Source organism: Lactuca virosa, chromosome 3 (genome assembly GCF_052849685.1).
Source record: "Lactuca virosa cultivar CGN04683 chromosome 3, Lactuca_virosa_CGN04683_v6, whole genome shotgun sequence".
NCBI classification, from domain to species: domain Eukaryota; kingdom Viridiplantae; phylum Streptophyta; class Magnoliopsida; order Asterales; family Asteraceae; genus Lactuca; species Lactuca virosa.
This window is the reverse complement of record NC_136428.1, coordinates 345,725,914-345,753,489: the sequence shown is the minus strand read 5'-3', so window position 1 is coordinate 345,753,489 and position 27,576 is coordinate 345,725,914. Positions and strand designations below refer to the sequence as shown.

The 27,576-nt window shown below is 35.7% G+C and overlaps 3 protein-coding genes and 2 pseudogenes across 3 annotated transcripts; 3 read left to right on the top strand and 2 right to left on the bottom strand.

The window, feature by feature from the left end:
- Positions 1–1,146: 1,146 nt before the first annotated feature.
- On the bottom strand, positions 1,147–4,034 carry LOC145164846 (galacturonosyltransferase 8 pseudogene; annotated as a pseudogene).
- Positions 3,864–10,837, bottom strand: LOC145164845 (uncharacterized; annotated as a pseudogene).
- A 40-nt stretch (positions 10,838–10,877) lies between these two features.
- On the top strand, positions 10,878–17,708 carry LOC145164844 (putative serine/threonine-protein kinase PBL22). The gene is made up of 4 exons (XM_079083507.1): positions 10,878–11,105; positions 11,147–11,362; positions 16,583–16,660; positions 16,827–17,708. The coding sequence occupies exons 1-4, from the start codon at positions 10,878–10,880 to the stop codon at positions 17,706–17,708; spliced, it is 1,404 nt and encodes a 467-aa protein (XP_078939633.1).
- Positions 17,709–18,451: 743 nt separating this feature from the next.
- Positions 18,452–21,997, top strand: LOC145164843 (uncharacterized). The gene is made up of 5 exons (XM_079083506.1): positions 18,452–19,279; positions 19,610–19,873; positions 20,255–20,342; positions 20,541–21,166; positions 21,620–21,997. The coding sequence occupies exons 1-5, from the start codon at positions 18,452–18,454 to the stop codon at positions 21,995–21,997; spliced, it is 2,184 nt and encodes a 727-aa protein (XP_078939632.1).
- Positions 21,998–22,874: 877 nt separating this feature from the next.
- Positions 22,875–26,742, top strand: LOC145164842 (uncharacterized). Its single transcript, XM_079083505.1, has 2 exons — positions 22,875–23,505; positions 26,537–26,742. Exons 1-2 carry the CDS (start codon positions 22,875–22,877, stop codon positions 26,740–26,742), a joined length of 837 nt encoding a protein of 278 aa, XP_078939631.1.
- Positions 26,743–27,576: the final 834 nt, after the last annotated feature.

The following is a 27,576-nucleotide window of genomic DNA, read 5'->3' as shown; positions in this document are numbered from 1 at the left end:
TTATGTTATGCTAGTATGATCTGTTAGATCGGTATCCTAGAGGGTAGGATAATATTATATGGAATGTGGTATGATCTGTTAGATCGGCATCCTGGTAGATAGGATGGTGTTATGTGCTATGTGGTATGATCCGTTAGATCAAGTATTGTCATTAGACTGTTATGTGATTATCTGTTATATGTGCACATGCTCGTTTAGCGGTTGAGGTTTATCTGCTTTGTGCAGAGGCCGAAAGACCTGCGCATTCCAACCTGTAGGTTATGGGTCGTGAGTATTCCATCCCGAGGATGATTGGACTCGTAGTATGTGGGCATTCCAACCTGTAGGTTGTGGGCCGTGAGTATTCCATCCCGAGGATGATTGGACTCGTAATATGTAGGCATTCCAACCTATTGGTTGTGGGCCTTGGGTATTCCATCCCGAGGATGATTGGACCCATAGTGTGTTGGCATTCCAACCAAATGGTTGAGGGCCTGGGGTATTCCAACCCGATGGTTGACTGGACCCATAGTATGCTGTTTATGATTATATGTGTATTGTTGTGGTATGGGTATTTTGGGGGTAATTCACTAAGCTTTCGGGCTTACAGTTTCAGTTATTGTTTCAGGTTCAGCGGATGGCCGCAGGTAGGCGAAGGCGTGACCGTACACTTCCTCGATTGACGATCATGATTTCTGGGAACTCTAATGTATAAACTATTTTGAAAACAAATTGTAATAATTGAATGGTTTCAAATGATTTAAAAAATTTTAAATTTGCTCGAATTTTATGGGTGTTACACCCCCCCCCCCCCCGCGCTCAGGTATGCCTTTCATACACATCAAGAAAACTAGATCCATGCCTTCTATTTGGAAAATCCAGACTGAGATGCCCTTTTTTCGTGTGTGCCTTTCTTTTCATCTGTTTTGTATTGATTCAAAGCGCAACCCCTTCTTCCTTATTCGAATGGCAACCCCTTTTGTTATGAAAATAACCAAGGGAAAAGGTTAACAGATAATGGAGATGACGATTAATTATGGTGACTAGAATGGATAAATAAGGGTGGTAGTGAGGTTGTGGTGAAGATAATGAAGGTCGATGGATGGTAGGTACTTAGTAATGGTGTATAACATAAATGTAGGGTAGAGGTGATTACATGATGACTGACTAACATGGATGTATAAAGAAGGAGAGATACTTTGGGTTCCTAAATTTCATTTTGGTTGTATCCTTTGTTGTGTTCTTAAGCTTATTCTCAAAGTAAAATCTTTGCAATTTTGCAAATTCTAGTTGTTTTAACAATGAGACATATGAAGAGTTCAAGAACTTATAATCCTCTGATGCCTTTACTTCAATATGAGCATCGTTCTATTCTTTCACCTTGAACATAACTAGCATTGCACCTAGATTCATCTTATTTGTCACAACATGGAAAACATGCTTATATGCCTTTTTGTGTTCTTCATAGTTGAATTAACTACAACTACTGTATCTATCACGTTATCAGAAAAGATATCATATTGATAACGCTTGATATCATTAAATGCAACCGGTCCTGGTTTTCCTTCATCATAATACTTATCTGGATGCACAATTCTCTCTTCCATCAACCTAATTCTAAGTGCAAACTTTTAGGTATTGATTTTGCACCTTGCTTTTTCACCTTGGTTAATTGCTCATTAACATAGAAAATCGAATCTTTTAGCTTCTAAATCATAAGTTGATTATCGAATGACTCTTTCGCATCCACAATCACTTGTCTTGTCACCTTAGTTCGTTCATTCACCTCGTTCTCAAATAGCAAGAATGTTGGCTTGTCAATTGAGTTTGCATCGAAGTCGGACTATGTTTTGTAAGCATGTTACGATAACAGATATGTGTAGTTGCATGAAAGGTCAGTGAAAACTCTAACGAGTTTTGAATTTTAGAGCTTCAATTTATGACTATAGGTAGTGTAAGCAGAGCTAACGATCTATTATCGTCTGCTTGCTTTTTAGGTTTTAATGGATAACATTTCAATCCAAGTACAGACCTCTGGGACAATCCAGCTATGTTCTTATTAGAGAAAAATCCATGATTCTTCAATGAACGCAATCAGTTAAGATATTATTATGCTTCCAGTAAGTTAACAATTATATCATCACCGGACGATATGATGTTAAAGCTTGATTATGAGGTTACACCAGGAGGGACTAAAACCAAGTGGAAAGACCAAAATACTCCTTTTCTTTTTGCTAGATAATGTTGGGTTCTAACGTTTGTTACTAAGGGTGGAGGGGGTGCTTCCCTCCCAACCCACTCAAGCCACTGTCATATCAGCTCTATTTCAGTTTTTTTTTTCATTTCTTTTTTATCTTTTCCAACCCAAAATACACAGAAACTCATCTTTCCCTACCCACTCAATTTTTAATTTTAAAATAAACACGAACTAATAAAAATCATAGAAAAATTATTCACAATATATAAAAAAACATACAAAAATAGTTCATAAACTAATTAAAAACATATTGGTACAAGTTTTAAAACATGAGATACAACTCATATATATATATATATATATATATATATATATATATATATATATATATATATATATATATATAAAGAGAGAGAGAGAGAGAGAAAGGGAGCGATTTGGTGAACCAGTATATCGACCCACCACTCCCAACCCATTGATAAGGGAGTGGTATCTTGAAGGTACAAATGGTACCACCAACCCAAATTAACATGACTCTTCCCACCCAAAGACCGGAGGGTATATTCACACGTCACCACTTATTTTTTTTTCATGTCACGTCAGCTTTGCACTCACATTTCACTCCCCAAAAGCCAGAAAATCGTCACGTTTGACTTCCCCTTATTTTATTCTATTTTTTTTGAAAATATATTTTATATCAATATTATATTTTATTTGTAAGGAATTAAAAACCATAAATTTTTAATATATATATATATATATATATATATATATATATATATATATATATATATATATATATATTAAAAGCTAAAACAATAAAGAGAATACATAAAAATAGAATTGGTTTAATCACATAAGGAGCGAAAGGGCGGGGTATTCCCCGCACTGCCTAAACCGCACCCAGGGTGTGTTGTTCATGGTTGTGGTTCCCGTACCTTTCACCTTACCCGTTGGTGTACCCTCCGGCCTAAGAGGGACCAAGACCAATAAAAAAATCCAAATTTAAACTATTGGTGCAACACCCAATTTTTTTTTATTTTTTTTTTTGAGAAAACCCACATATTTTAAAGCAATACGGACCATTTTGCAATTGTCTTTTAAATAACAATAACAATAACAATAACGATAACGATAACAACAATTCTAATAATAATAATAAATAAATAAATAAGAATAAAAAAACAAATTGTTGAATATATATATATAAACTCACCTTTCTTGAAAAGCTCCTTTGGTACCAAGTCCGGAATACATAACAACTTTCGTACATATTATAGAAAGAAAATATATCTTTAATGAAAATAAAACTCTTGTAATATAAATCTCAATCTATAATTTACAACGCGTAATATAAATAGAGATTATAAAAATAAAATTCAAACCAAAATCACTACGACCAGTGACAAATAACAGCCTTACAATTACACTCACCATCTATAATCCACAACCCTAAACTTTCATGTCTATTTCTAACCAAATCCAAACCTAAATCAGAATTCCAAAACACAACCTTCGTCACATTCTTCATCAAACTTCCTCCATCATTCACTTCAACCGCGTCATCATTTACCCTTTCCAACTTTACACCCTTCGCCTCCAACAACTTCCCTACCAAAATCCCAAAACTACCCTCACCACCCATCCCCGCAATCTTATCCACAAACCGATCCATCCAAATCCCGGATCCCGAACTTTTTGCAAACAAAATCCCAAATCTCTCCCCGACATAAAAGTCAACAGTCAAACCGAGTTTCAAAAAGTCAAAAAACAACTCCGGTTTGACTGGAATCATGTCATGATCCAACACCGACGTGTCATAATTCATTTCCAACGCCTTTTTAACCACGTACGCCATCACAAAAACTTCATTTTTTTACTTTACTCAATTTTAATTTCTTGAAATCATCCAAAAACCGATCCACATTTATCACGGGATGCCCGCGTCTCGCAAGATCAAACAAAAAATCTGATGCGGGACCACTAAAACATAGTTCCAAACATTCAACCTCTCAAAGTGACACAACAAGTTTTTGATCAACATTTTTGATGTACGATGAATGTTCACGAGTATAAGAGTGTTTGATTTTTGTGTTGATTTTAAAACGGGATCGAGGTCATGGACATTATTTATGATTCTATTGGGGTAGACTTCTTGGAAACAGAAATCGTACCACTTGAGATTTATTAAAGGGGAGAATTTGGAAATTTGGGAAGTTTCGTGGAGGAGATTGGAATCGGGACCCACGGTTTTCCCGTAGTTGACACCGACGTCTTTATGAGAGACACTGAGAACGGATTCGTGTGGGAAATTAGTGTAGATGTTGAAATAGGTTCGGGAGTGGATGAATTTGATGAACCATGGTGTCCATATTTTGTCCCCTATTTTTTTATACCACCCTGTTGTTACCTATAAATTCGTTAAAATGAAACTTAATGAGACAAAGAACGATTGGATTGGAATCTAAAGGAATCATAATTTGTTATGCATTTGGATGACAAAATATGGAATGGAATTTATACTTTAGAGTAAGTTACATTTTTGGTCATTGAGTAGCTAATTTTTGCAATTTGAATATCAAAAAGTTTTCTTTAGTTTTTTTGGTCTTTATTTTGAGGTTCTTATGACGTTTTTGATCCATGTTTCAAGAAAAATGACTATACTCAGGGACCAAAAATGTAATTAATGAAATGGAAACTTTAATTCTGTCCATTTGGCAAGCAAAAAAACAATGGAATGGAATCTTTATTTTCGGTTGAATCCAGAATCAAAACTTGGCCTCCACTTCTATTATGGAAAAATGAGCAAAAAGGACAAACTACATTACCATTCCATCAAGAATTGGCTTGATGCCATTGGTCTTGTGTATGTCATACCATAAACGAAACTCCTTCCAGGGTTTTGGAAATAGAAGTTGGCCCCACGTACCAACTAGCTGATATAAGAACACTTGTGTATCTTCATCTAGATGTATTTTCTTCCCATGCTTCCCTGGCATCATAATCTAGTTATTTGGTAAGCTATATTATAGGTGTTTCTTTTTGAGTCAATACATAATTTATAACTTAGAAAGAAGGCTTTCCTCATTAAGTCCTAAATTATTAACAAATTAAACCTCACTACTTTTGGAAGCAGTATGCAAAAACTTAAAGAGGGGTTATTAACTTGAAGTATATCAGATCAAAAACCAAACTGGACACTTCTGCCTATTGAACATGAGACCATTCTATTCTATCAATAGAAGTTTTAGTTACAGATTATGTAACTATTAACAGATTAAAGGGGGGGGGGGAATACCCAAATCTATAGCATCCTTAAGAGGAAAACTCTACAAGAACATAATAGGAAAGCATATATGCATCATTAGATTTGGTTAAGAAACTAAATGAAGGAATAAATTAAGGTAATTTGACTCAGCTCTTATGTATCTCGTTTTTAGACAACCAGATCCTAAAAGATACAAATATAAAGAAAATGGGAAGAAAATGGTACCTGGAACGAATCTTGGACGTTGTAATGAGGCCCCATATATCCAAGGGCTGTAATTCGAAGCATTGTAGTAATAATTAACAATTAAACCCCTAAGAAATCTATAACACAGTGGTGACAATTCTATATCATCTTTAACCACAAATCCAAATTCATCATCAGAAGCAGGCCACCATGCTTCTAACCATTGTGCTTGCAGCCCAACGTTCCCAGTTCAGTAATGCACCATCTTCTGCCCAAATCTCCACTCAAATCCATCAACAAAATCGAGAATCTGATGAGATTCGTTCAGTTTCTGATCAAAATACTCATCCTTTTGATCTAAAACTTTAAAGTGATTGATGAAAATATGAATATTCACCTTGTCGTTATCGTAACGAGCAGCAACAAGGGATCGTAAGCAGCGGGTGAGTGACGGAAGTCGATCGTAAGTGAGAACTTTGATAGTGAGAGAAATTAGGCGACGTTTATGCAAATTGAATTTTTGTTTGGGAAGTTTTAAGGAAAGTATGAGTTGATATAATTTTAGATCTTCTCGTTACCTTTCCGTGGAAATAAGGATCGTCGAAAATGGACTTATAACGAAGAAGTTATGGCCTTCAGAACATTGTTGGGTTTAAGGCTAACCCTTGTATGTGGGGCGTACATAGGGAGTACGCGGGGCGTACATTGGTGTACGTTGGGCGTACCAAGCAGATGGATCATGACACTTAAGAGGAGTACGCTAAGCGTAATAGGAGTACGCAGGGCATACTCCAGTTTCATGCAAACCCTAATTTAGGGTCTTGGACCCTATTTAAGCTATTTATCTCATCACCAAACCCTAATACCTTAAGCCTCCATCCCTTTTTAACCCTAGATTCGAACCCTAAGTGCATTTTGGTGATTTTGAGCTTGGAAAGTAATTTGTGGGTGTTTTGTGGTGATGAAGAAGAAGAGGAACACTTGGAGGAGTGGCTTGAGCTTGTAGATCCAGGAGTATCTTCCCATTTGCAAGCTTTCTAAGGTAAAAAGCTTATACCTTGATGATCATTTTGGTTGGATCTACTTTATGGTGTTTCTTTGGCATTTTTGAGTCTGTTGAAGTAAAGGTGAGCTTTTGATATACTCCAAAAGTAGTGGATGTTAGATCTAAGCTCCAATAAGGTCCCTTGTTCATAAAAATGGAAACTTTATGGAAGATATTGGTCCATGCAACTATTAAGACCCTTATTAAGTTTTTTTAAGTGTTGAGACCCATTAAGGCATGTATGTGAGTAAAGCTGGCAACTTTATTGGTTAAGACCTTGTTTAGGGATCAGATCTATGATTTAGACATATTGGCTTAACCCATTAAGAGCTTAATGTTGGTTTTGGACTTCTGACGAGTACGTTGGGCGTACGTGGAGGTACACTTAGCCTAATGTTAGGTTATGCATCAAACGTTTGTACATTGTGCATCAAGGCTAAGTACGTTGGGCGTACATCTCGAGTACGCAGGGCATACTCTCCAGCTCAGCGATTTTGGGCCTTTTTGAGTTTGGTTCATTAGGCTTCTAATTTTGGGGTATGGTTAGGCCTGATGGGTTTTGAGCACTATAACATCCCTATGGTGCACATACAACCCTAATGCTTTGGATCTGAGTTTTCTCTAGTTATACATGCAAATTTCATTTTTCCAAATCATGAAGCCTATCTAGCATACAACTTGATATATGAATCATAAAAACGAGTTAGAAGATTACCTCTTATTGTAGCTTGTTGAATTTGGCCTTTCAAGAGCTTATCACCTCAAGTGTGATGCCTCTAATAAGTCACAAACACCACCAACAATTGTAGGACTTGAGAGAGAGAGGTTAGTAGCACCCTAAAATCGGCTGTACTCTTGTTATATCACTTGTATGTACCGATTTTGGGCCAAGGGGTTACATATATATAGTGTAGAATTCCAAGAGTCATATGTAACCCTAATTCTTACACTTAGGCGTATGATTCAATAACCCATATGGACTAACTCTTCATGGACTCTCACATAAACTTAGCCCATTATGGATCAATAGCCCAAACCATATGTATCACTGATTTACATAATTAGTCCCCGTTAATTTAATTAGTCTCTTTTGATCACTAAATTAATTCCAAATTAATTCTTGATCAATACTAGTTAAATAATATGATTTCTTATAATATATTAATAAATTACAAATAACCTCTTTCTCAAATATCCATCCTATCAGATTGTTCAGGTGAAGGCAACCCAAAAGGACCATGCTACTATCAGGTTAAGTACATGCCTATTATAGTTATTGGCTTAGACACCTAATCCAACAAGGTCGTGGGCTTTCTTGGTCTTGGTCCCATTAGGGTTTTAGGCCCAATTAGAAAGATTGAAGCTATAACGGGCTGTGGGTTGGCATTTTGGGTTTTTTGTGCAATTGGGTTGGGCCTTGGTTTTAGGCCAAGTAAGAAAAGGGTAAAATGGTCTTTTACCCTTTAGGAAGTTGGTTTATGAAGTGGGCCTCAAGTTTTGGGTTTTGGGATAAGTATTGATTAAGTTTTGTATTTATTGTTAGTTGGCGCGAGGTTATCCGGTTCAGTGACCCGAGCAGTCATATGATTATCAGCGGATTGAGGTGAGTCTTCCTCACCATATTTACTGAATCGAAGGAACCAAAGTCGACCCATGGTTTATTATGTTAGGGTGCTAGATGTTTGTGCGACTCTTGCATGGGTATGTGTTTGTATTCTTAGTGGTCGGGGCCCAATGGGTATTATGTATGTTATTACTTGTTATACTCGTATGTTTGTATGATGGGCGGGGCCCGTTGTGAGAGTTAGGGCGAGGCCCGTTATACTCAGTGGGCGGGGCCCGTTATGCGAATTAGGACAAGGCCCGTTATACTCAGTGGGTGGGGCCCGTTATGCGAGTTAGGGCGGGGCCCATTATGTGGTTGATATGTGTGGTACGTTGTATTTGGGGGAAACTCACTAAGCTTTGTGCTAACGGTTTTCAGTTTATGTTTTAGGTACTTCTGGTGCAAAGGGGAAGAGCTCCGAGTGATTGCAGTGCACACACGATATTGTTCCACATTATCATGATAGCTCTAATATTTTATGATGTATTGATACATTTGTCCCACTTGGGATTTATGATGATGTTTTGGGATACTGTTTTTATTAATTAAAAAATGAAATTTTTGGGTCTTATTTTTGAGACGTTACACTACATTTATACGATTGCAATATTAAGTAATTGTGGAGTTGCCAATGGATATGTAGCGAAGTTCGTTATCACGAAAAACCTTCTCAATATTTTCCCAGACTTCAAACGCAACAGCTTTCTTTTTAAAAAATCATTTGGAGAAGAAAGATATAAGAGTACCGTACAACTAGGACCTAACAATGGAGTCCAATCTATCCCATTCAGTGGAATCGTAGGAAGTGGGTTGTTTCTCATTCGGCGGAGGTAAGTGATTGGGAATGTCATAGCCGATGCAATGGATCTCAAACAGTTCCCGCTAGATGTCGTAATTCATTTTGTCAAAATGCACAAGAGGAACCGCATGCTTAATGTTAATCGTGGATTATGGCTTGTCAGACATAAAGGGAAAAGTGTTTGATTTCGGAGATCCAATCATGGTGATTGAATGGAATGAGAGAAGAAGAATTAAACGAGAAGAAAAGGGGATGAGGAGATGGTTGATGGTAGGGAAGTCGTCGACAGGAACTAGGGTTTTTGGAGGATTACTTTACGTGAAAGTTTTAGTGATACCATAAAATCCAGATTATTTCTTGTAACCTTATTCCATTCATGATTAATGAATATATACAAATTACATAGGAAAAGGGCCCTAATACAAATTACATAGAAAATGGCCCTAATACACATGGCTATTCTAAACTGAACTATCTATACATGTATACTAATAACACAAATAATAATACAAATAATAACGATCTGCTAACACTCATGAAAATTGAACCTGATGAAGATTGTTTCTGATAATATTAGCAATGTTATTATAATATTGTTTCCAACACAACATCATTAGAATGTAAATGAGTTACACAAACATTAAATCGTCCCCTGATTTTACAGGAAATATCAAATTCAAATAATAAAATTCAAAAAACAACATGATTTAATAAAATATGAGGAATAGAATTGAGATCAAAAGAGCATGAACTTTCAAATAAGGAATTCTAAGCATGACCCATAAGCTGCTTCGATAATTAAAGTGCAAAGTTTGGATAGTAGTAACATAAGAGTTTCAAGTTCATTAACACTATTCATTTAAAATAGTAGGAAGGATCAAATACTTCATAACTCTATTGGATTTGATCAGGTACTTCAATTTTGTCATGTCTTTTTTATAGTCACAACATATTAACTTGAGGAAGCATGCCGATAAAGTTCAACTAAGAGAATAACCCATTGGTTAAATAATAACAATATTTGTTCTAAAAATAAATATTCATAATTATAGATTAACCATAACAAAAATCAATTCTGCGCCTTATATTTCTAATTCTCGATTTAGGCAGATTCTTCTATTTCCACATTTTCTCCACATTAAATAGAGAATGAAAACAGAGGAAAGCGAATCGATTTATTTCTTGTGTTTTTCTTTCTCGTATTAAAACAAACAAGAAAAATGCTGCATTCCATTTCTTTTCATCCAAATACCACTAAGTTTACAAGAAAATTCAAAATCGAGATATAATTTATCAAAAGTCATTGTTGACTTGGACTTCCTTTATAGAATCAAGTACTTGGTCGTTGGTGCATCCACTTAGGGGGTGTTTGGCTAATCTTTTTGTGAGGCAAAAGTCCTTTTGGCAAAAGTTACAAAAAGTTAGGATTTCCTGACTTTTCCAAAAAGTCAGTTTTCCTTGTATAAAAAACCCAAAAGTTGCTTTTAAAATAATTTTACCAAACATCTTTTGCATTTTATCTTTTTCAAAAAGAACTTTTGGGCCCTCAAAATATAAGCCAAACACCCCCTTAAAGTTGATCTTTCCTTTTAGCTGGGCGTCATTATTAGTTACATCTCCCATAATGTTAATTAAGTTGAGTCCAACCCAATAAATTGAAGTCCACATTTATCCACATGTAATTCAAACAAAGACTTACCCGAAATTTTAGCGACTCTATGTAAGTTTTCTTTTGCAGTGGAGGTCACCTCCCCCATTTTCATCTCTCCAAAACCATTGACATTACAGGAACACCCAATGGTTTCTGAAGAAGGATCTTCATCTTCTTTGCCGATTGTTGGTCATAAGTATGACGTATTTGTAAGCTTTTGTGGCGTTGACACTCGTACTTTAACTGATGACCTATATTACGCTCTCCTGAATGCCAATATCACGACCTTCGTTGACGTTGAACAGATTGAAACAGGGGAAGATCTGAAACCTGAATTGGAGAGTGCGATTAAAGCATCTAGGGTTTTTCTTATCGTTTGTCGAAGAATTATGCTGGTTCCATATCGTGCCTTGAGGAATTGGTGTTGATCCTCGAGCAACGTAGGACATTAAACCATATTGTTATCCCCATCTTCTATGATGTTGCGCCCACTGATGTCAGGAAGCAACAAGGTAGCTTTGGAGATGCGATTGCTAAGCATAAAAAGGCGATGGAGGCGGACACAGATGCAGATAAAGAAGTCAATGGGCTCATAGGGTTGACCGATGGACTGACGCGCTTGGAGAAATTGGTAATTTAATTGGGATGAACGGAAATGACGGGTAACCACTTTCTCCCTATGCATTTCAATAGGTTTCTTTGAGATCATCTAATCTAATACATATGTATGATTCGATAAAGTATATGGCATAAAATCGATCTAAGTTTTCAATTTAGTGATCTCGTAAATTCAATCATATATATATATATATATATATATATATATATATATATATATATATATATATATATATATAACTTTTGTGCCACATGTCTCTCATTCATTTTGTCACATCTCATTTTGTGGTTACTTTTAAATTAGTGTTTTTTCCACATGTCATTTTATGGTTTTTTCTATTTTACTAAATTTCACATAATATTTAAATATAATAATAAATGCATATCAATTTCATTAATTGACTTTCCTTCTAATTTCAAAATTAAAGTCTTATTAGTATACTTTATTTATTTATCTAAATTATTTGTTTAAATTTAAAAGAGAAAAAAAAACATTTTAATTTTAATAATTCAATATTTTTATTTATTTTTCTTATAAATTCAAACTTCCCGATTTCATATTTAATTTTTCTTTTAAATTAACTCATATAATACATGGGTCTTACACCTAGTATATATATATATATATATATATATATATATATATATATATATATATATATATATATATATATATATATATATAATAAATAAACAACTTTTGTGCCACATGTCATGCTCTCATTCATTTTGCCACATGTCATTTTCTGGTTATTTTAAATTAGTGTTTTTTCCACATGTATTTTATGGTTTTTTCTATTTTACTAAATTCCACATAATATTTAAATGTAATAATTGCAATAAATGTAATAATAAATGCATATTAATTTCATTAATTGACTTTCCTTCTAATTTCAAAATTAAAGTCTTATTAGTATACTTTATTTATTTATCTAAATTATTTGTTTAAATTTAAAAGAGAAAAAAAAACATTTTAATTTTAATAATTCAATATTTTATTTATTTTTCTTATAAATTCAAACTTCCCGATTTCATATTTAATTTTTCTTTTAAATTAACTCATATAATACATGGGTCTTACACCTAATATATATATATATATATATATATATATATATATATATATATATATATATATATATATATATATATATATATATATAATAAATAAACAACTTTTGTGCCACATGTCATGCTCTCATTCATTTTGCCACATGTCATTTTCTGGTTATTTTAAATTAGTGTTTTTTTCCACATGTATTTTATGGTTTTTTCTATTTTACTAAATTCCACATAATATTTAAATGTAATAATTGCAATAAATGTAATAATAAATGCATATCAATTTCATTAATTGACTTTCCTTCTAATTTCAAAATTAAAGTCTTATTAGTTTACTTTATTTATTTATCTAAATTATTTGTTTAAATTTAAAAGAGAAAAAAAAACATTTTAATTTTAATAATTCAATATTTTTATTTATTTTTCTTATAAATTCAAACTTCCCGAATTTCATATTTAATTTTTTTTAATTGAACTCATGTAATGTAAATACACGTTTTGAGATCGTGTTTTAAATAAATAATATTACTCAATATTATGTGATATTGAGTATTGAGTTCTAACAGATAGTTTTTACTAGTAATAAGGTAAAACTATGTTTAGAATCACTCATAAACTATTGGAAGTCTTATGAGATTCCAATTAAAAGCTAAATAGTGAAATTTAGCGAAAATATAAAAAAATTGAAATAAATAAAATTTATTGTTGAAAGTTGTAGATAATCTCGTTAGAAACATATAGGCGAAAACCTCATCGAAATCCGAGTTGTAACGAAGAAGTTATGACCAATCGAAAATCCGCGATAAAACCGGCACGATGCCGAATGACGTAAAAAGTGAGTTTTTGATAAACTACTTTTTAGACTTAGTGATCTAAATGAAATTCGTAGTATTCGTTAAACCGAGAAGTTCGATAAAAAGAACGCCAAAATTTGACTTCGTATGTGGAAGTTATGATTTTTCTAAGTTTCACCTTTGCAGTAGACAGCTAAAAACTCGAATTTTAGATCGAGTGATTTTTAGCCGACACAACCTAAACAAGAATCGAAGGTCTCGTCATTAGTAGTACAACGGTAAAAAGTCTGACGAAAACGGACGTCGGATGAAGAAGTTATGAATTTTTAACGGATTTACCAGTCCCGGTCTGTTAAAAATAATAATATAAAAATAAAGTCAAAATTTTCCGACGAAGTCTAAACGAAAGTTGTAGAGCATAATTTTCTCTATGTGTGCATATAAAGAACGTCAAAAACGGAGCTCGTATGAGAAAGTTATGGATTTTACAAGATTTGGCACAATTTTCGAGAAAAATCGCATGAATAGTGATTGCCACGTCACCCTCGCTCGGAGCTGGCCACGTGTCCGAAGCTGCTGCGTGGCATGTCCAAGAAGCAACACGTGTCGCATAGGTGTCCGAAGAAGCCACGTGATCCTTGCATGCAACCCACGTGATCTGACCCGCGTATAGGCTTCTGATTCGACCGAGGAGGAGGCCCAATCCGAAGCGAGCATCTGTCCGAACCGAGCCTCGCCCTGCTGATAGCTGGTCCGAGCCTCGTATGCGAGCCTCTCGCTTCCCAGCCTCGGATCCGAGCCTTCGGTCCTCCTCCCCTATAAATAGCAGCCATGCGAGACCTCCCGGTTAGATGTTTGAAATTTGGCCTTTTTCACCCCTTTTCAACATTTTCTTACATTCCGACTTTCCCCGAAGCCCCAGTACTTATTCCAAAGCCTGAAATGCGTCCTGAGATTCCCGAGAAGCCCGAAAAATTTATCTTTTCGGTTTCGAAGCTCTACCTTCGTAGAGCCCGGTTTTCAAGAAAACTCCCGGTTTTCAACGAAGAAAATCATATTTAAAGCCGAAGTGCTGCCCAAATTACTATTTTGACCCCCGGTTATTTCACGGTGAGTTTAATATATAGGAACAATTGTATGTTATGTGTTATATATGCTATGTGCTTTTCAGTGTTATTATTCCGGTTTATTTTCCCGTGTTAATTTTTATTCGCTATGTTTAATAGCAAAGTAATAACTTTGACCATGTGATCAGTGAAAGGACTTAGATTCATATTGGTACTGGTACGTAGCCTCTGGCCATGTAGAACATGTCTCCGTAAGAGAATGATTTCTATTCTATGGTATTGGCAGAAGTTTAGACAGGGCTATAAGCCTGAAATCTACCAAAAGGTTAATCCGAAGTTGTATGTCTTCTGTGCCATTTGGGCCAAAGCTTTATTGATGTATATCAAGTATGGTAATTGTTATGTCTCATTGATTGTATATTTTTGAATCAAATCAATGATTGATATGAAAAGTTTGTCACATGATTCACATATGCCTTTGTTGTTCATTGATCATCCTTGCCTCTGCCATAGTGAAGTATATATATGGCATAACGTTGTATTGGATCTATTATTGAACTCACTAAGCGTCACCGCTTACCCCTCTCAATGTTTAACTAATTTGCAGGAGATAAGCATCCGGTATAGTGATATACTGCTAGAAGATTTTTGAATAGTTTGAAACTATTGTCTTGATAGAAGATTTTCGAATAGTTTGAAACTATTGTATTTTGCACTCCCATATGTATAAAACTATAGCATCCTGGGGAGTTATGTAATATATAACACTATGAAATAGTAGGTTTGTATCCAGTAGTTTGTAAAAACTTTATCAATATAAAATATTGTTTTATGAATATGCATGTAGCATGTTTTGGAATAACTGTATTATCAAGTATGAAAGTTTGGGTCTTTTAGAAATATGAAAGTATAGAAAGGGGTTTCTTTCATGTAATACATGGGTCTTACACCTAGTGTGTGTGTGTATATATATATATATATATATATATATATATATATATATATATATATATATATATATATATATATATATATAAAGAACTTTTGTGCCACATGTCATGCTCTCATTCATTTTGCCACATGTCATTTTGTGGTTATTTTAAATTAGTGTTTTTTCCACATGTCATATTATGGTTTTTTCTATTTTACCAAATTCCACATAATATTTAAATGTAATAATTGCAATAAATGTAATAATAAATGCATATCAATTTCATTAATTGACTTTCCTTCTAATTTCAAAATTAAAGTCTTATTAGTTTACTTTATTTATTTATCTAAATTATTTGTTTAAATTTGAAAGAGAAAAAAAAACATTTTAATTTTAATAATTCAATATTTTTATTTATTTTTCTTATAAATTCAAACTTCCCGAATTCATATTTAATTTTTTTTTAATTGAACTCATGTAATACATGGGTCTTACACCTAGTATATATATATATATATATATATATATATATATATATATATATATACTATAATAAATAAAGAACTTTTGTGGCACATGTCATGCTCTCATTCATTTTGACACATATTATTTTGTGGTTATTTTAAATTAGTGTTTTTTCCACATGTTATTTTATGGTTTTTTCTATTTTACTAAATTCCACATAATATTTAAATGTTATAATTGCAATAAATGTAATAATAAATGCATATCAATTTCATTAGTTGATTTTCCTTCTAATTTCAAAATTAAAGTCTTATTAGTTTACTTTATTTATTTATCTAAAGTATTTGTTTAAATTTAAAAGAGAAAAAAAACATTTTAATTTTAATAATTCAATATTTTTATTTATTTTTCTTATAAATTTAAACTTCCCGAATTTCATATTTAATTTTTCTTTTAAATGAACGCATGTAATACATGCGTTTTACACATAGTGTGTGTGTGTATATATATATATATATATATATATATATATATATATATATATATATATATAAACTACAGTGACGATTTATTTACTTTATAACACGTAAATTTTGTTTATTTAGATAAATCATTTTCATAATTTTATACGCTTTCGATTATCAACCGAATTTTGAACCGTTTGCATCCCCACACAGATAACCACTTTGTTGCTCTAATAGAAATATAATGAAATTTGGTGGCCCTAGCCAGTTAGTTAAATCTTGGATACATTAGTAGATGTGATGTTATTATACATAAACATTATGACCTTACATTAGATATTTATATGGTAAAAAGTTCAAATATAATATAGTTTTGATGTGAAAAACTTAATAAAATAAAGCTTAATACGATGTAATTGATAATTTTAATCTCCAAATATGGCATGTTAGATTTTTGGATTGTGTTTTGTGGTTTTTACTAAGATCAAGTTTCAGGAAAGAGGCGGAGCTCATTCAAATTATGGTCGAGTACCTCAAGGGTAGATTACGCATATCCTCAAGGATTCCTTTGCCCTTAGAGGTTCGTTCCCAAAATCATGTATATAGCTATATTTGTTACAGTCTGGTTTGATATTAGTTAGTCCGGGTCATTTGTCAGATAAAGCAACTAAACCACCCCTAAATCCCCCTCCAGGCCATAAATAATTATACCCAAAACTTCAACGAAAGAAACTTCATCGGGAAGGGTGGATACGGAAAGGTCTACAAAGGAAACCTCACTTGGGGGGCTCATGTAAACCAACTAGTTGCTGTAAAACGGTTAGATGTCACTGGATTTCAAGGTAGCAAGGAGTTCCACACCGAGCTCACAATGCTTTCACAATATCATCACAAAAACATTGTGAGTCTAATAGGGTTTTGTGATGCTAACAAGGAAATGATCCTTGTATATGAATATGCAAGCCATGGAAGCCTCGATAAACATTTGTTTAACCCTTATGCTCAACTATCATGGCTACAACTCCTCAAAATATGCGTTGACATTTCTTCAGCATTGGACTATCTTCATAATCACATGGCAGAAAAGCACAGGATAATACATCGCGATATAAAAAGTGCGAATATTTTGTTGGACGAGAATTGGAATGCAAAACTTACGGATTTTGGGTTGGCTAAGATAGGACTAGCTAATCAACAAAACACATTTGTGATAACTAATCTTGCGGGGACACATGGTTATTGTGACCCACAATATGGAAGTACATGTTTTTTAACAAAAAAATCTGATGTATATTCGTTCAGTGTGGTTTTGTTTGAAGTTTTGTGTGAAAGGTTGGCATGTGATGTAAATTACCATGACCAACGTCGATTCCTCCAATTTTTTGCTCCAACTTGCTACAAAAATGGAGAGCTAGACAAGATTATTGATCCAAGAATAAGGGAAGACATTAAACCAAGTGCATTGGTCAAGTTTTCAGCTATTGCTTATCAATGCTTGCTAGAAACTCGTGAAGATCGGCCTACGATTGCTGAGGTTGCATTCCAACTAAAGGAGGCCATGAAAAATCAAGTATGAAAGTCTTTTTTTTATCAAAGTTTTAGTATCATTTTTATCAAATCCATTAATATGGGCATGTTTCAAGGGGAAAAAGTATTATCTACATAAAAGTACATGACATGACTTACTGACACATCATTTGTTTTTTGATTCATGGTCAGTTAGATGATGGTTTCCTCTGATGAATTACACTTCAGGGCATTAGGGTATTGGAATAAGGTGTGTCACATCGCCTATAAACCTGTTGATGATGATACATGTTAAAAAGGTTATTGCTGAAGATATTAGTGTTGCGTCATTGGGCCTATGTTATCTAGTCCATTTTGTATAAACGAGTTGGGCCTGTCCACTCATGTTTAATGCTAGGGTTATAGTATATAAGGTGCATGCATGCTACGTATTTAAGTTAAGGTTTTGATATATCTTTGTAACCCTAATTAACGCCTGTACAGAAACAATTATTTATCGAGTTCTTCTGAGGTGTGACGATTAATCATTCAGCACCGGTGTGATCATATTGTGTTCTTTACTTGCTTTAATCTATTCGGTAATTAAGGATTTATTCCTATCAATTGGTATCAGAGCAAGAGACTGTGTTCTTAATAAGCATCTCTTCTTTTTGAAGAAATTATTAGGGTTTCCGCGAATATTGGATCTGTTAAGAGTCGTCACTGATTTATGGACGTTACTCTGTGATCTCAATATTAACCTAATAAGTGTTTATAGTCTGATTAGTTGCATGTATTAAAAGATCATTCACCATGCAGAACGAAGACTCAAATATCAATTCCTTGAATATCTCAAGCAGCATCGGATCAACTACCAGGATTCCAATTCTTTTTCCTCAAGAATATGAAGTCTGGGCGATGCACTTTGAAGATTATGTTTTGGGTTCAGAAGATAATGGCTATCTGATCTGGGATGCAATCACTCTAGGTCTGTTTGCTCACACAGCGACCAAAAGAATCATCAAAACCCAGAGAGAATACAACCAGCTGCTTCTTGATATGAAGGACGTTCCTCGAGATGAAAAAGACAAACTCATGAGCAACATTAAAGCAATGAGGATCATAAGATTCGCATTGCAAGCAGACACTTTTCGTCTTGTAAGTTCGTATGATATAGTGAAGGATATATGGGATAGGTTGAGAGAACTCTATTCTACAGACGCAGATCTAGAACACTCAACTCAAACACTCTTGTTATCTGAGTTTGGTGAATTCCTCCAAAAGCCTGAAGAAACTCTAAGTGCTACTTTCAATCGATACAATCATATTCTCTGCAAGATGATGAAGCACGGGATTGGACGTGAACTGATTGAGCAAAAGGTCATGTTTATGAATGGACTTCGATCAGAATGGCAAGCAGTGGTGTCAACTGTCAAGGAACATGAACAGTTCAAGAACTATACTTTTGTGAAACTTGTGGGAATTTTGAAGGCGCGAGAGAGTGAGATAATGAAAGAAGCAAAGGTGATGTCTGGGATGGGGTCTCTAGCCTTGGTTGTAAAAGGCAAGACTGTTGCTGATGATGGGTCTGATTCAGACCATTCTGAGTACGAGCTCTCAAACGAGGACTTTGCTTTAATGGTGTCCAACCCTAAGCGATTTTCTAGGAAGAAGTTTCCCTCAAGCAAAAATAGAAACTGGCAGGGAAGCTACAGCTCAGAGAAAGTGAAAAAGGAAAACAAAAACGGTTCTCAAAAAGAGGAAGAAAAGAAGGAGAAAATTTTAGTTGGAGACTCCGGATACGACTGCAATTATTATCATGGCAAAAACCATCTTGCAAAGGAGTGCATGCTGCGAAGGAAGAATGAGAAGAATGAAGAGGAGGATGAGGAGGCCTATCACAAACGAAAGCTAGAAGAGATTAAGAAGAAGAAATTTAACGATAATTGTTTTCCTGATTTTGTTGTACAGGAAAACATGGCTCATGGAGAGTTCGGAGGAGTGGAAGTCTGGTCAACAGACTCAGAAGATGAAGAAGTACGCAAGCCCTCACATGGAAGAGCTTTCACTGCGAAACAACAGAATTCACATTTCTCAGGAAGGTGCTTGATGGTGTCTGAAGGTGGATCGCAGATGCAGGAGAATGCATGTGAGAGTGGAAGAAGCGAAGATAGCTGTTTCGCGACAAAAACTGTTCCAGAACATATCAATGAATGCGAACAGCCGATCAATAAGGTAAATTCCATTCTTGAATCACTTAATATTCCTACATATAGATACGAAACAGAATTCAATGATCTAAAATTCACCTTTTCAAGTACAAGCAATAGTTTAAAACAAACTCGGCTATCAAACTCTAACCTAATTGATCAATTGAGCAGGGTAACATCCAAAAGTGAGGAGAGACGTATGTGGATCCAGAAGGTTGAGTCGGATTTATCTAAGTCTAGGGATGAATCTATTTATTTACAGAGAGATAATTTAATGCTTTTGAAACAGCGAATCATTTTTTGTTTAATTGCAAAAAGACTTTATTTTAATATTACTCAACTGCACCTTGATTGTGAGATCGGTAAGAAAATCCATAAAATGATCTTGCCATTTCTCGAATTAAAGGAAGACGAAATAGACGCAGATTGTTACAAATGCGAATCTATCATTTCGCCTGAAGAAACTTCTGATGCATACAAAGTTGGTCTTGAACGTATTGAAAATTACATTTTCCAAAGACCACAAAAACATGTTGAAACAAATTTTGGATGAGAGTGACAAAAAGCAGATCAAATCTGATATTGTGAAAAATTTAATTCATTGAATGCCAAATTAAGTTTTGAAAGCAAAATAAATGTTGATAGTACTTCTGAATTTGATGAGGATAGTGATATGAGTGTAATTTCTATAGAGGATGAGGTTGACTGTTCAGAGTTTGTTAAAAGTGAATCTAAACCTGCGAAACCTCTTATTTCTGAAAATTCTGTTGAATTCGCAAGAGTTGTTCAAAACAAACCTGAAATCTTAAAAGAAAAAGCAACTATTTTCCCAAAGGTTCAAATAACGCCAAACCAAGTTTTTAAAGTCAATGGGGTAACAGAAACTCAAACCGTCGAGCTGAAAACCATTGTCGACGAAAACAACAAAGACGGATGTGACGAATTCTTCTGGTCAGCTCCCATAGATAATGCTAACGAAACTGTTGGTTTATCTGAAAGAACTTCCTGGAAAGTCAAAGGAAGATATGTGGCTGAATCCTTAAATAATCGCTCAGCGTTTGAAAAAGGTAGTCCCAATAGCACCAAGGAGGTTCGCAGCGAACCCATCTCTGTGAAGAAATGCGAACCTGAAATGAGAAAAGCGAATCCTAATGTGAACATCAATAAGTCGTCAAAGCAACTTGCTGATCAAAAACGACAAAGGAACAATAGATATAGAAGAAATCTCAATGAAAGAAAGCAATTTTGGCAATCCCAAAATTCGAATTATGTTCGCCACGAAAGAAGGAAGAATCCTAAAGCGAAAGCTCATTCGCAAGTAAACACCAATCAGTGTGTGCACTGTTGTTCTCATAGTCCAAGGGACTCTCAGCAAAAAGGGACTCCACAACCCTTCTTCGCAAAGCAACCAATGGAGAAACCAAAGCCTTGTCGCTCTAAATCCATGCAATCAGCACATAACAATCTCAAAGGCAAGGGAAAGCTGTTTTCAGGACCGAAAGCTCTAACTAAGAAAACTAACGTGAATCCCAAGGAAGCTGAAAAGAAGCCCGTCAAGAATCAAGTCCATAACAAGAATAAAACTTTTGATTCAATAGAAACTAACTAAAAAGATAACAAAGTCGAAGTTTTCACTGTCAAACGCAAAGATGAAACCACTCTTATAAAACGAACATATATGGCTAATCTTGATATTACTTTTCCTAGTTGTGTGAAAGGCTCACAAGGACCCAAGAAACTTTGGGTTCCTAAATCTGCTTAATTGTTGCAGGTTATTTGTGACGAACAGTACGACATTGAATGGTACATCGACAGTGGCTGTTCTCGTCACATGACAGGAAAGAAGGAGGAGCTGCGAGAGTTCAGGTCTCTCAAGGATGGCGGCAATGTAAAATACGAAAATAATTCATATGGCAGAATAAAAGGCTACGGCATGATAACAAATGGGGAATTTTCTATTCGTAAAGTAGCTTATGTTGAAGACTTACAGCACAACCTTATCAGTGTCTCGCAGTTGGTCGTGGGAACAGGATTGAAAGTGTCCTTTGGTGACGAAGGTTCAGAAATTATTGAAAAGAACTCCAAAAACGTTCTTCTAAAATCAGAACGAAAGGGCGAAATGTTTCCACTTAATCTGAACCCGATATGAGGAAAGCCTGCCATTTTCCTGCTTACAAAAGCTCACTCAGACGAAAGCTGGTTATGGCATAGGCGTCTTTCGCACTTAAACTTCAAAGACATCAACAAGCTCGTTCTTGGTGATCATGTGCGAGGACTTCCTCTATTGAAATTCGACAAGGATCATTTGTGTGCCGCTTGTGAAATGGGAAAGCAAAGTAGAAAAATTCATCCAACTATTGTGAACACGAAAGTTCTCGAACCTTTGGAACTTCTACACATCGACCTTTGCGGTCCTTCTGCTATTGAAAGCGTTGGTGGTAGTAAGTATGTGCTAGTAATTGTTGATGATTTTTCTCGTTTTACTTGGGTGTTATTTCTTAGACAGAAATCTGATGCAACTCCAAAGCTCAAGGATTTTATCAAGCAGATTGAAGTTCAACTGCGAAAGCTGGTTCGCAACGTTCGCGGTGATAACGGGCTTGAATTCAAAAACCAAGCGTTTGAAGAATTTCTTGCTGAAAAGGGAGTCACACATAATTTCTCTGCTCCCTACATTCCACAACAGAACGGCGTAGTTGAAAGACGCAACCGTTCCTTGTCTGAAGCTGCACGAACCATGTTATCGTTCGCATGTCTGCACTCTATTTCTGGGCTGATGCGATAGCTGCTGCTTGTTTTACCCAAAACCGATCCGTCCTAAATAAGCGATTCTCAATCACTCCTTATGAAATCATAAATAATCGCAAACCTAACGTTAAGTTTTTCCATGTTTTTGGCTCCAGATGCTTCATCTTCAATTCAAATAACAACGGAACAAATTCGATGTGAAAGCTGACGAAGGTATATTTTTGGGATATTCACTAACATCAAAGGCATATAGGGTTCTCAACAAACGCTCAAAGAAAATGGAAGAAACCTACTATGTTACGTTTGACGACAGGTACTCAAAGCAAATTCAGTCGACCAAAAGTCAAATTCAAGAAATCTTTCCTAAACCAAGTCCAACCATTATTCCTGTGTCCAACCTTTACGAAGAATTCATGTTACTCTTCGATGAACCTGCGAAAGCTATCTCCTCGGAAGCGAAAGCATTGGATAATAAAGTCGACGAACTTAAGAAGATTATCGATGATGCTGCGATAGACTTGCCTCAAAAGTCTTCTACTGCGAATGACCCTCAAGACACAATCACACATATCCAGGGGGAGAATTCTGGATATAACACTCAATTCCAGGGGGAGGGTTTCGCATCACCCGTTTCTACTGAGTCTCCTTCTATTGGAGATAAATCCCCACACACTTTGACCCATGAACCTCCATTCGAAGGTGATGATTCAATTCTTGAAGTCAACGAGTTTGCCTCATTCGAGGGGGAGAATAATGAAGCGAATGACGGCTCAGATGCTAAATCTGTTCAATCTGAATTCGAGGAAGTCAATGCTGAGCTGAATCCATCCTTAGATACAAATTACCCTCCTATGACCAAATGGACAAAAGATCACCAAAAAGCTCAAGTTCTTGGTGAATCCTCTGCAGGTGTCCTTACCCGTTCTCAACTGAAAGCGAAACAAACTGCATTATTCTCCAAAGTAGAATTTTGTATGTTTAATTTGTTCGTATCCAAGATTGAACCCAAAACCTACAACATTGCTCTCGATCACTTCGATTGGGTGCAAGAAATGCAAGATAAACTCAATGAGTTTGAGCGAAACAAAGTTTGGAGATTAATTCCAACTCCTCCTGATGCATCGGTTGTTGGTTTAAAATGGGTGTTTAGGAATAAAATGGATAAAGAAGGAAATGTGATCCGAAACAAAGCTAGACTGGTGATCAAAGGTTATTGCCAGGAAGAAGGGATTGACTACGAAGAGACTTTCGCAACCGTTTCAAGATTGGAATCCGTTCGCATCTTCTTGGCATATGCAGCACACAAAATTTTTGAAGTTTTTCAAATGGATGTGAAGTGTGCATTCTTAAATGGCGGATTGGAAGATACCGTCTATGTGGAGCAACCACCTGGGTTTATAAATGAAAAGTATCCCAACCACTGTTACATACTTGACAAAGCGGTTTACGGTCTAAAGCAAGCTCCAAGAGCCTGGTATGAAACACTAACTCGTTTTCTTAAAATGTCCAAATTCAAGCAAGGTTCGGTTGACCCAACCTTCTTTCGCAAGAAAGAGGATGACCACTTGATGATCGCCCAAATTTATGTTGATGACATCATCTTCGGATCTACTAATCCCAGCCTAACAGCTGAGTTCCGAAAGCTGATGGAGACTAAATTTGAGATGAGCTCAATGGGTCCAATTAACTTTTTTCTTGGATTAAACATTAGACAGGGACCGGAAGGTATTTTCATCAATCAGGAGGCTTACACGAAAACCCTACTCGCTAAGTTTAGAATGTTGGGAGACTCAAATACGAAGGTTCCAATGGCATTCGGAACGAAACTGACTCCTTCACTGGATAAACCAACTGCTGATATAACCCTTTATCGTCAGATGATTGGTTCACTCATGTATCTAACCGCTAGTAGACCAGATATCATGTTTTTAGTTTGTTATTGTGCTAGGTTCCAAGAAAATCCTCGCAAACCTCATATGGTGGTTGTCAAGAATATTTTCCGTTATCTAAAACGAACGTCATCTCTTGGAATTTGGTATCCTGCGAACTCAGGTTTCTTTGTACAAGCATTTTTAGATGCTGATTTAGGAGGCTACGGTTTGGATAGAAAAAGCACAACTGGTGGATGTCAATTTCTCGATGGCAAGCTGGTGAGTTGGCAATCAAAGAAACAAACATGCGTTTCGTTGTCAACAGCTGAGGCTGAATACATAGTTGCAGCTTCGTGCACATCTCAAGTCATTTGGATTCAAAGCCAACTTCGCGACTATGGCTTGAATATGAAAAGAATTCCTCTCTATTGTGACTCCGAAAGTGACATTCGCATGTCACAACCCAGTGCAACACTTAAAAACGAAACACATAGCACTGAGGTGTCACTTTATCAAGGATTATGTGGAAGATGGCAATGTTGAGATTCATTTCGTAAGATCCGCTGATCAATTGGCTGACATATTCACCAAGGCCCTACCTAAAGCAACATTTAATAAGATCCTTCAAGGGCTGGGAATGATGGAAGCTGATTCAGTTCCAAATCCACAATCGCATTCATAAAATCTTCACTGCGAATCGGTACGAACGTTCGCAGGCTTTCGCAATCCACTGTTCATTAACAGTCTGTTTTATCAATGCGAATCAATGCGAACATTCGCAGTAGTTCGCAGGACACTGTTCATTCGTGGTTTGGTATTTCGCATATCCTTTTGTATATTTTGTGTATCTTTGCTTGTCTCTTTGTTTAAATTGTTTATCTTATCTCTGTTTTCAAAATTGCTTATCACTGCGAATCGGTGCGAACGTTCGCAGCCTTTCGCAGTCCACTGTTTATTATCAGTCTATTTTTACCTTACTTTTTTTATTTTCAGAAAAACTCCAAAAACCAAAAATAATTTACTTGCTTTATTTTACTGCTTTTCAGAAACATCAAAATCACAAAAATATGTTTAGTTTTTGTTCTTTTTCTTTGCACACCAAGATCATAAACGAAGACGTTCGCAATGTCTATCTACTTGTGTGATGGGGCAGGTATGACTCTTGTTACTTATGTATTAGCTAAGTGTCCCTAGAAGCATGTTGTTGTATGTTGACCTAAGCCTCAACGACTCGATTGTGAAGCCTTAATGAATTGATATCACCAATCAATTCTTCCCAATCAGGCTGCGAATTCACATTAGTAATGAGCTACCTTACTCTTCTCGCATTGAGTTAAGAGTTATTTGCATGGTCACATTCGCATTGCAAAGGTACTTTCGCTCTCTTGTAACCATCTACTCTCTTCTCCATCACTTTCACATTCACTCATGTAACCCTTGAGACTCTCAGAAATTACCACTGAGGTTTATAGTTATACAAACATCTGTGTTAATGATCTTAGTTTCGTTCTACCACGAACTAAGCGAAACCCAAAATTCAATACCCACGATGAATTGACGGTGAACAATCAATTGTTCTAGTTTTCACCCAAGGATTAACGAAACCAATTTCGTGGGAGGTACCATGAAATCTCTTTTTATCTTTTGAGCGTCTTTATGCAAATGTCTAACACCAAGACTTTTCTACCCAAAAGATCTAGTTTATTTTTTCTTGAGATTTCAATTTTCGTTCCAAGTCAATGCCAATAAATTCCCAACCTACTCATTCAACTGACTACACTGGTCACACGAGTACCTTTTCCAACTTTCGCACTTATGTCAAGTTCGTAGTTTGGTTAACGGTTAAACCATCCTTACAAGCCTTACACAAAAAAATGCCTTTCAGGGTTTCTCATCAAACAACTGATCGTATTCAACAGGGAACCACACAGACACTTCTTAGTCTCTCTTGACTATGAAGAAAGAGATCTTTGCCTGGGATCAATAGTTTTATGTCACATGTATGACATCACAATATCCCACATATTAACTTTGCTTTATTTCTTTTTCTTTGACACTCTTGCATGAAGATCCTTATGATTTTCCAAAGTCTTGTTCGTGGTTACATTTAACTTTCAGGTTCGCAGTTGTATGCATTCAACGTGATTTCCATACTGCGAAAGAAGATAGGCTGACACGGAAAAATTTCAAAAGATCAGAATTCAAAAGGACGCGTGAAAAGTTGAACGGACAGCTATTCTTACGCCAAGTGACGCATGCCTCTGACATGTCATAGCTGTCAAATCGCGCTTTTCTAGGTGACGGTTCAGTACTCGAGATTCTCTCTCCTGCTTTCTCTCACCAAATCAAATCGTATAAAAGGATTTTGACGGTTCATTATTTCATTACCACTTTCAAAATTCTCTCAAAGTTTTCTGGCGATTCAAAGGCTCTCTACTGTTCATCTTCTTCAAAGCTTCATCAATGGCGGCTTCCTCTGAGAATCAGTCTGTTCAAGATCAAACTGCTCATTCAACACTCCTTTCAGTGAAGCAACATCAAAATCTCATCATCGATTTGGATCCGGTAAAATATGATGCTTTTCTTCTACCTCTGATTGAGTGCTTGAAATACTCTCCCCTTACTATTGCTATGTCTCAAGTTGAGAATTTTCCTCTCTCGATTCTCTCTAAAGCATATACCACTGCCAACTATGTCAAGGATGAGCAACGAATTTACTTCGACATCCATAATCACACAACCTCGATTTCCAAGTCCCGTTTCTGCATTCTGCTAGGGCTCCCACAATCTGACAATCTGATCAATCCGGAAACCATCCCCAACGCAGCGCTCTTGGAACTGTTCTATCAAATGGGATACAAGGAAACACTCACTGCTGTATCCAAGTTCAAGAAACCAAATCTTCCACCGACTTGGAACGCCCTTTTCACCATCTTGTTCAAATCCTTTTCTGAAAGGGTCACAGGCAACGACTGTGCAAGCAAGCTCTTCATGGGTTTGATGTATGGCCTATATACTGGTGAAAACATCGACTATGGATCTATCCTCTGGGCTCAATTCATCCAGAGCACTCACTCTGTTACTCGTCACAGTGAGATCTCATGTGCGA

What these genes read in the sequence shown, in the direction of transcription:
- LOC145164844 (XM_079083507.1), top strand. Translation starts at nt 10,878, where the DNA reads ATGGTTTCTGAAGAAGGATCTTCATCTTCTTTGCCGATTGTTGGTCAT. An exon ending in CATCTAGGGTTTTTCTTATC is followed by an intron (nt 11,106 to 11,146) that starts GTTTGTCGAAGA and finishes TCGTGCCTTGAG; the next exon opens with GAATTGGTGTTGATCCTCGA. An exon ending in CTCATTCAAATTATGGTCGA is followed by an intron (nt 16,661 to 16,826) that starts GTACCTCAAGGG and finishes ATCCCCCTCCAG; the next exon opens with GCCATAAATAATTATACCCA.
- LOC145164843 (XM_079083506.1), top strand. Translation starts at nt 18,452, where the DNA reads ATGCAGAACGAAGACTCAAATATCAATTCCTTGAATATCTCAAGCAGC. An exon ending in GCGAACAGCCGATCAATAAG is followed by an intron (nt 19,874 to 20,254) that starts GTAAATTCCATT and finishes CTCGAATTAAAG; the next exon opens with GAAGACGAAATAGACGCAGA. An exon ending in ATACAAAGTTGGTCTTGAAC is followed by an intron (nt 20,343 to 20,540) that starts GTATTGAAAATT and finishes TAATTTCTATAG; the next exon opens with AGGATGAGGTTGACTGTTCA.
- LOC145164842 (XM_079083505.1), top strand. Translation starts at nt 22,875, where the DNA reads ATGGAAGAAACCTACTATGTTACGTTTGACGACAGGTACTCAAAGCAA. An exon ending in TCTTGGTGAATCCTCTGCAG is followed by an intron (nt 23,506 to 26,536) that starts GTGTCCTTACCC and finishes TCTTGCATGAAG; the next exon opens with ATCCTTATGATTTTCCAAAG.